Source organism: Xyrauchen texanus, chromosome 9, assembly GCF_025860055.1.
Source record: "Xyrauchen texanus isolate HMW12.3.18 chromosome 9, RBS_HiC_50CHRs, whole genome shotgun sequence".
NCBI classification, from domain to species: Eukaryota; Metazoa; Chordata; class Actinopteri; order Cypriniformes; family Catostomidae; genus Xyrauchen; species Xyrauchen texanus.
Window position 1 is genome coordinate 40,154,642 of NC_068284.1, and position 9,714 is coordinate 40,164,355.

The window sequence follows — 9,714 nt, forward strand, 5'->3', positions numbered from 1 at the left end:
GGTCTTGAGACCATATAAACACAGTCTTGGTCTGGATCTGGGACTTGGCTTGTTAAGACCTCAGTGTATTACCAGTGCACTAAATGTGATAAATATTTCAACCACTAGTTAGCATGGCACCTTCACCATTACTGAGAAGTAATTGTAAGTGCAAGAACTATGGTCTAACAAGACAAAGCAATCATTAATGATTTATGGTTATAACTGCCATGTAGAGGCCATGATTTTACTCGCTGAGGCTGCGGGACCCAGTAAGCTTGTTACTTTGCAGAAGTTGTAAGCGTGAGTGGCCGGGATTCTAATGAATTTTTGGCATGAGTAGGGATGCACGATTACGACTAAAATCATAATTTAAGATTATTTTCGTTGATATTGTAATCACTGTTAATAATATTGATTAATATACATTTATTGCATGTTGTATTATTTATGTAGCTACACATCCCAAGAACTTCGTTCCTGAATTCATTCATTGCTGTTTTATGCATCAGTAAATAATTCACATTGTTCCTCTTAGCAGCATGAAAAACTACTGTTATTCAAATTGTGATTAAATTATATACAGAAAGTCAGCAAAGAACACTCCATTTATAATCATTGAAGCTGTCAATCACTTCAGTTCAGCGGGAACTCACTGACTGAGTTCTGCACTCTTGCTAAAACTCTCATTTTTATTAATGAAGCCGTCTACACTGCAAAATAAATGTTTTGTTTACATTGTCTCTATACCTTGTTGTTTAAAATGAGATTATTGGCGCGAGAGTGCAGCCGTTGACTACGCCTCTGATTGGCCGTTGCATTCATGCACTCAACAGACTCAACATGTCTGTGATTTTGAAAAATACAAATTTGTATTTTGTTATATTAATATTGCATTTGAACCACAATTATAACAGAACATTGTTTATGCATAGTTGTTTTAATAGTTTAATTGTTTTCAATTAAGTTTCCATCTCTCGGTTTAACTTTTATTAGCTAAGATGAATTTGGCATTTAATGTTAACATGTGAAGCAGCTATTTTTGTTTAGATCAGTAAGTTAATTTATGGTAAATGGTAAATGGTCTGCACTTATATAGCGCCTTTTTAAGCCTTAACGGTATTCAAAGCGCTTTACACTGCGTCTCATTCACCCATTCACACACACATTCACACACCAATGGCAGCAGAGCTGCTATGTAAGGTATGTAAGCTAGTCTGCCATTGGGAGCAACTTGGGGTTCAGTGACTTGCCCAAGGACACTTCGCATGTGGAGTCTTGTGGGCCGGGATGCGAACCACCAACCCTGCGATTAGTGGCCGACCCGCTCTACCAACTGAGCCACAGCCGAAAAATCGTAAAGGAATTGTTCATAATTTTGAACCAATCCTAAAGGAATCAGATAAGTGTCTACGAAGAATACATTAACACTAAGAAGTTTCTTCAAATATAAATGTATCATCTTGATCCATTAAAATGTACTGCCTGGTTCTTGGACCGACAAGTCTGGGTCTTAGGGATAGATCTTGGCCTGGATCTGGGTCTTGAAGGGTCTTTTCTTTGTCTGGATCTGGGTCTTGAGGGGTCTAATTTTAGTCTTAGTCTGGATCTTAGGGTGTCTGGTATTGGTCTGAGTCTTGGAGGTTCTGGTCTTGACTACAGTTGTCTTGAGATGTTGCTTCAATATATCCACATAAATTTCCTTCCTCATGATGCCATCTATTTTGTGACGTGCACCAGTCCATCCTGCAACCCCACATCATGCCACCTCCATGCTTCACAGTCGGGATGGTGTTCTTCGGCTTGAAAGCCTCACCCTTTTTCTTCCAAACATAACAATGGTCATTATGGCCAAACAGTGATATTTTTGTTCCATTAGAACAGAGGGCATTTCTTCAAAAAGTGAGATCTTTGTCCCCATGTGCACTTGCAAACTGTAGTCTGGCTTTTTTATGGCAGTTTTTGGAACAGTGGCTTCTTCCTTGCTGAGCAGCCTTTCAGGTTATTTTGATATAGGACTCGTTTTACTGTGGATATAGATACTCGTCTACCTTGAGTATCCCAGGAGATCAGCAGTTACAGAAATACTCAAACCAGCCCATATGGCACCAACAATCATCCATGTGATTATCTAATCAGCCAATTGTGTGGCAGCAGTGCATAAAATCATGCAGATATGGGTCAGGAGCTTCAGTTAATGTTCACTTTAACCATCAGAATGGGAAAATTCTGATCTCAGTGATTTGGACTGTGGCATGATTGTTGGTGCCAGATGGGCTGGTTTGAGTATTTCTGTAACTGCTGATCTCCTGGGATTTTTACACTCAACAGTCTCTAGAATTTAGTCAGAATGGTGCCAAAAACAAACAACATCCAGTGCGTGGTAGTTCTGCGGATGGAAAAGCCTTGTTGATGAGAGAGGTCAACGGAGAATGGACGGTTCGAACTGACTCCGATAACAGCTCTGTACAATTGTGGAGAGAACAAAGCATCTCAGAATACTATTCTGAGATGCGGGTTGGTGCTGATTTAGCAGCACGAGAGGGACCTACACAATATTAGGCAGATGGTTTTAATGTTGTGGCTGATCGGTGTATACACAGTTTATATAAACACCTATATAATATACCCCAGGATAAACATTGCTGTTGGTTGCTTTTGGCACCTTTTGATCTACAATCCTGATGTGTGAATCTGTGTGTGATTAATTTAAACCTTTTTCGTCCAACAAGACCAAAAAAGTGTTAATAAAGTGAGAAATGCTTTTAAGTCTGTTAATTAAAAAGGCTGTGCAGTGTGGGCCCAAGAACAGATGCACCTTTCTTTGAATATAGACTTTATTTCATGTTGTGATCATCTCTTCATTAACGCAAGGTGCTGGGCATAATGAGTGACTCATGGACTTCTGCTACAGTTGTGCATTGGGTTAGAGGAGTTTAGAGAACTGAATTCATAAATGTAGTCGTGTTCACATCACATTGGCTGTGATGTAAAAGAAGTCTGTTTGCATGTCTGATCTTGTTTATAATCTGTATCACATCATTGAAGATGAGGGGTGTAATTTTTTCACTCTTAAAGATGTGTAATGGTGTAATTTTTTCCAAACATTAACAACTCTAAGTAAGCTGTTTGTGGGTTGAATTCCTTGAAAAGTGTGTAAACTCTTGTGGTGCTATCAAAACAGTACTTTGCTTGTTTTAGCATCCCATTCAGTCTGACAAAGCAACTTTGGCTCTACCATAAGCAGGATTTTGGGGCAGGGCAATTTGTTTGTCAAATCATTATGAACAAGGGAGTACCATTATTTTTGCAATTCTGTTAGGTGCTGCAGAAATTACACACTTTAAAAGGAGAAGGTTGAATAAATGACCTGATCACCTGTGTGGTTTTACAGACTGTTAGTTTGATAATTGGGTCTGCTGTAATATTTGACAGCTTTTAGTGGCAGTAAAGGATCTCCATTCCCTGAGGGCTGAATGCTGATATCACAGCTGTTAGCACACTGGAAACGGTACAGCCTGGAAGTGCCATTATTTTAATTTGTCCTCAATACAACATGTTGGTTCACTGCATACACACACAAATGCACACATACCATTTACTGCTGGACAGATGGTGGCTTTGAGCTCAGGGTCCTTGAAGGAGACATTCACAGCGGGGCAGTGAAAGAGACAGACAGTGATATGAAGACAGGAGCATGATGTGTTTCTAATGCCCCTGGAGGATGCAGGGAGTTTCTTTGTTAAAGCGTTTTCTGGCTGCTAACGAACAGAAGAGAGATTTTAGGTCACAAATTTACAGGTTTCTGCAACCTCACATGCCCGGCTCTGTGCGCGGTTTAAGCTCATGTTTTTCTGATATCTGCTGTGTTTCCCTGTTTGTGTTGATTTATATATATATGTATGTATGTATATGTATATGTATATATATATGTGTGTGTATGTATGTATGTATGTATGTATATGTGTATATATTTGTGTGTGTATGTATGTATGTATGTATATATATGTATGTATGTATGTATGTATATGTATGTGTGTGTGTATGTATATATATATATATATATATATATATATATATATATATATATATATATATATATATATATATATATATTATTGTTTATTTAGTTTGTTTCATTATTTTATTTTTTTATTAAAAACATTTAGGGTCAGAAATTGTTAGTATTTGTAAAATCTGTGTTTCTGAAAATTATTTTCCCAGCCTAGTTACCTCTTGTAATTATTCAGATGGAGAATTAGTTTTAATGGATTGCTTAAATCGAACCATTTGACAAAAAAAGGTTTTATATGGCTAGATTAGAATAAAAAGTACACCCTCGTAAATGTTAAAAATGCCCCTCAAAATCATACTCTAATGGGCAAATATTCCCCCTTTATAAAAGAGTGTGTGTGTGTGTTTCAAAATAACGAACCTTATCAAACAAACTCTAGCACACACACACACACACACACACACACACACACAGCTGATTTTTTTTTTTTTTTTTAAGTTTCCCCAACCGTCAGCAGTTCTTTATTCTCATTTAAAAACAAAGAAAAGTGAAAGTAGAGGTAGGCTGCATTCAAATTTTGCATACTATTTATTCCATCCATATTATATTATACACTAGCCTTACTGTTCTTACTATATAGTATGCAAGATCAGGATTAGTAAGTGTCAGGTTTGTGGCTGTTCTTATTCTTTCTTTTTTGTATAAATGTTTTTATTTATTGATTGATTCTTTTTAAATTTGATAGGCCATCTGGACCAATTATGTGCCAATTCTTGGCAAATCAGGATGCAACCTCTGTTCATGTGACACAAAATCACTACTTTTGCCCAGAGAGTTTTTAACTAGAGGTTACATGTAATTGTTGTAGGGGCCATAACAGCAGGAGTGTGTGATAATGTCAGTCATCAAAGTATACAGTAGTGGAGTAGATAATTATGGCAACAACAACAGTAATGCTGCCGATGAGGTCAGATTGTATTATAGTCATGAATACTGCCCTCTCTTTTTATGTTTATTATGTGTCTGGGTTTTTGTGTTTGTCTGTCCAAACAAAACTAAAAATAACAAACTAAAGGCCTGTGTGACATATGGCTCTATATTAGCATGTAATGTGTGTAATCCAGGGTTCAGCGCTCACCTTGAGACCGGTTTGGTCCTGTTCCAGGATCACCCAGGGGGGTGTTGGTGTGTCTTTAATCAGAGGCAAAGAGAGATCAATAAACCTGATCATTAGTCTCAGCTGCTCATGGCAAGCTGACATCATCTGATTTGCCTGCTGATCTGCCGTTCCACCCATGAGAAACTGCCCAGTGTCATGTTCACTATGTTTCATACTGGAACGTTCCAGATAAAGGAAAGTAGAAATGTTTGAATAGTTTTTCTGTCACAGGACAAGGCAATAGCAGAACTAAGTTTGTTTACAAGAAAGAATATTTAAAGGAAAAATTCACCCAAAAATGAAAATTCTCTAATCATTTACTCACCTTTAAGCCATCTCAGATGTGTATAACTTTCTACTGCAGAACACAAATGAAGATTTTTAAAAGAATATCTCAGCTCTGTAGGTCCATACGATGCAAATGAATGGTGACCAAAACTAAAAACAGCATAAAAGTAATCCATCCAAAAGTAATCTATGTGTTCTGAAGAGATCTATTTGATTTTGGGTGAGAATAGACTTCTTTTTCACTGTAAATATTGCCATTGCAGTCTCTAGGCATGATCATGATTTCAGGCTCGATTACACTTCCTAGTGCTTGATGCTTCCGTAGAGCACTAGATGGCGCTTGGAAGTGTAACCAAGCTTGAGATCATGATCGCCAAGGAGACTGCAGATGTCAAGATTTGTTCTCACCCAAAACAGATTGGATCACTTCAGAAGACATGGATTAAACCACTGGAGTTGTATGGATTATTTTTATGCTGTCTTTAAGTCCTTTTTTAAATTTTTTTTTTTTCTCTCCAATTTGGAATGCCCGATTTCCAATGCACCCTCGGTCCTTGTGGTGGCCTAGTGGCTCGCCTCAATCCGGGTTGCGGACAACGAATCTCAGTTGCCTCCGCATCTGAGTCCATCAATCTATGCATTTTATCACGTGGCTTGATGAGCATATTACCTCGGAGACGTAGCGTTTGTGGAGGCTTCACGCCATCCACCGCAGCATCCACACACAACTCGCCACGCGCCCCACCGAGAGCGAAAACCACATTATAGTGACCACGAGGAGGTTACCCCATGTGACTCTATCCTCCCTTGCAACCGGGCCAATTTGGTTGCTTGGGAGACCTGTCTGGAGTCACTCAGGATGCCCTGGGGTGGTTGTCAGCGTCTTTACTCGCTGAGCTACACAGACCCCCTCTTTTTTTTAACTTAAATTTTTTGGAAACCATTCACTTGCATTGTGTGGACCAACAGAGCTGAGATATTCTACTGAAAATCTTTGTTAGTGTTCTGTAGAAGAAAGAAAGTCATTCAAAATGAGAGTGAATAATTGCTGGGAGAGTTCAGATTTGGGTGAACTAATCAAAGTAATCAAATTTGTCATAGAAATACTCAATGCATTATATTCCAAGAGTTCTGAAGCCATACAATCACTTTGTATGATAAACAGACTGAATTAAGTTGTATTTTACACTCACAAATTAAATAAGATCATTGATAAACTATGTAAACTGAATCCAATAATGGTGGCTACGTCGATAACATCAAACCTTATTGCTTAAATCATGATCATGCCTAGAGACTGCAGTGGCAAGATGTACAGTTTTGTGATTGTATTGAATTCAGTCAACAGTACTGTATTACATTTGATTATTTATCAGAAAATGTTTTTTTTCTACAAAAGAAAATAAATTCAAATGGGTTTGGAATGACATAAGGGTGGCTAAATTATGAGAGAATTTTTATTTTTGGGTGAACTATTCCTTTAAGAATAGTTTAGCGAAATCACTAATTAATCTAGGTTTAACTGCTCAGGAAACTAGAAAAGTATGTCTATTTATTAAAAGCATGGAAGGTTTGGGGAAATAAAGTGTGACTTTTCTTTGTTCACATTCCTCTAGAGGTTTTCAGTGTAAGTTTAGGAAGTGTCGCTTTCCTTTCTAACTCGTTTTTTTCTGCTCTCACACTCTCTGCATATTCCACGTTGACACCTGATGGTGTGAATAATTAATTTCTTCAGGCAGATGAAGAATGGGAGGCAGGGGCACGTGATACACTCACTTGTACAAACAGAGACACTCGTAGGCATACACACTCACTTATGCACATACACAAACACAGACTTCCTTACTTACACATATACAGTAAACACATACCCAAACACACAGACTTGCTTATAAATACAGATATTCACAAATGTTGATTTTATAATGAATTACTTTATAATGTATTTTCTATAACCTAACCTTACAAATACACTTATTTCGATTTCCATTAAGATGCAGCTCTATTGGGAGGTTCTCACAATGTAGGTGATTTCAGGTTATACTAAGATGGCAAAACCTGCAAACAGTCTTTTGCACAGAAAACAGAAAACTCATGTGACTTAAGATGGTACTATGGAAGGTTTTGCATTGGTGGCATTGACAATGACATGAGGAAATGATTCACAAAAATATCATATAAACAAATGGATGAAGTTTGATATTTTTAAAATGCATCATTCTAGTGAGCAAAGGACAGCACTTTTTCACAGGAAAAGGTAACAAGAGTGCACGCAAGGTTCCCTTGTATCTAAACAGTGTTGCAATGTTGAAAATATATGCCCTTGTAGACATAAAGACTTGTGTTGTTCATGTGTTGCTAATTCAAAGGCCTGAGAGTCTAAATCAAGTCTCAAGACTCAAATAATTGCTAATGAGTCTGATCTGAAATGTAAGTTTCCATCTCTGAATGCTGATAATCATGATAATTGTGTGATTTGTTTTGCTCCACAGGCGAGTCGTGTTTTGAAGCCTGGTGGCCGTTTCATCTCCGTAACGTTTGCCCAGCCACATTTCCGCAAAAGACTATATGCTCGAGCAGAGTACAACTGGTCTATCAAGCACTACCGATATGGCCGGGGCTTCCACTACTTCCTGTACGTTCTCACTAAAGGGGAGGAGCTTAGCCCAGAAGATGCCGCATTGGAGTGGAGACTTCTAACGGAGGCTGAGGCTCTTCCCACTGAAGTGCAATTTCAGGAAGTAGATTCAGAGGACTTCCTGAATAACATTGGAATATAGGGAAAGTAAAGACATCCGGCACCTGTCAGTCAAAAGACTGAAATCTGCTGACATACGTTTTGCAAACTTTAACATATTTGATTTTATTTTTGGAAGAATTATTCCTTCAACAGTTTACAGGGTAGGACTGAAAGAGCAATGGATCTACGATTTGCCGCTACCTCTGGAGATTTTGACAGTCACTCAGTTGCTCTGGAGAACTTAAATGAATAGTTCACCAAAAAATGAAAGTTCTCTCATCATTTACTCACCCTCATGTCATCCCAGATGTGTATGACTTTCTTCAGCAGAACACAAACAAAGGTTTGTAGAAGACTATCTCAGCTCTGTAGATCCATACAATGCAAGTGAATGGTGACCAGACCTTTAAAAGCCCAAAAAGTATTTAAGGGCAGCATAAAAGTAATCCATACGACTCCAGTGGTTAAATCCATATCTTCAGAAGTGATGTGATAGGTGTGGATGAGAAAGAGATCAAAAGTCCTTTTTGTACTATCAATCTCCATTTTCACATTCTTCTTCTTTTTTTTTTGGCGATTCTCATTGTTTGTGCATATCGCCACCTACTGGGCAGGGAGAATAATTTATAGTAATAAAGGACTTAAATATGTATCTGTTTCTCACCCACAGCTGAAATGTTCTTCTAAACAAATGTGTTTGTGTTCAGCAGAAGATAGAAAGTTATAAACATCTGGGATGGCATGAGGGTGAGTAAATGATGAGAGAATTTTCCTTTTTGGGTGAACTATACCTTTAAGGACAATATTTGAAATGTGCCAAAAACACAGGAACTTTGAAAACTCCATATCTGACTTTTAAGTCTAGGTTTGTTCAATGCTTTTACGTCGATCAACTATAAACTTTTCAGGGTCACGTTTGAAATTACATTGTTCATGTTATTTTGTATTTACATTTGTAGTTACTGAGTAATGAGTATTACTACATGTACTAATTGTGTTACTCTTTAAGGGAGCAGTTTGCATTTACATATAGCTTTTTTTGTTTTGTTACTGTAGTAATTAATTACAGTAACACATAGTATGTGTAAAATGGACTATAAAGTTGTAACTTTTTAGCTAGATCTTGACTATTTTTAACAAGTTTTTAAACCATTTTTAAACAATGCTTCATGTGTCCTTTGTTCCCTACATTCTGCATCCTCTCTCCTCCTCTCTGAGGCCTATTTCTTATTGTGATTGTGTTGATTGGTATGACAAGGTTGAGTGCTTGACACCTGCACACTTGCACATTGACAAATCTGTCACAAACACTTCTCAAACAACAAATAAACCGACAGAAAATAAACAGCCCTGCTGTTTGCTAAAATATGACAGACGTCTGTGTCTTTGTGTGTTCTGTTGGATGAGGAATGGCTTCAGTGAATCCGAGGAGGCCATTAATAAACCAGAAATCATTTATTTTTAATTTAGCTCTGTAATGTAATTACTGACTATTTTTAAGACTCGGGGAAGGTGCCTGAAATTCAGCATGAC

At 37.7% G+C, this 9,714-nt stretch overlaps 1 protein-coding gene across 1 annotated transcript in view; it reads left to right on the plus strand.

The window, feature by feature from the left end:
• Positions 1–9,511, plus strand: part of ece2a (endothelin converting enzyme 2a) — a 100,434-nt gene extending 90,923 nt beyond the window's left edge. The window contains exon 4 of the mRNA XM_052134572.1: positions 7,934–9,511. Within this exon, the coding sequence (XP_051990532.1) occupies positions 7,934–8,221 (288 nt within the window). The 3' untranslated portion in view covers positions 8,222–9,511. The remainder of the gene's footprint in view (positions 1–7,933) is intronic.
• Positions 9,512–9,714: the final 203 nt, after the last annotated feature.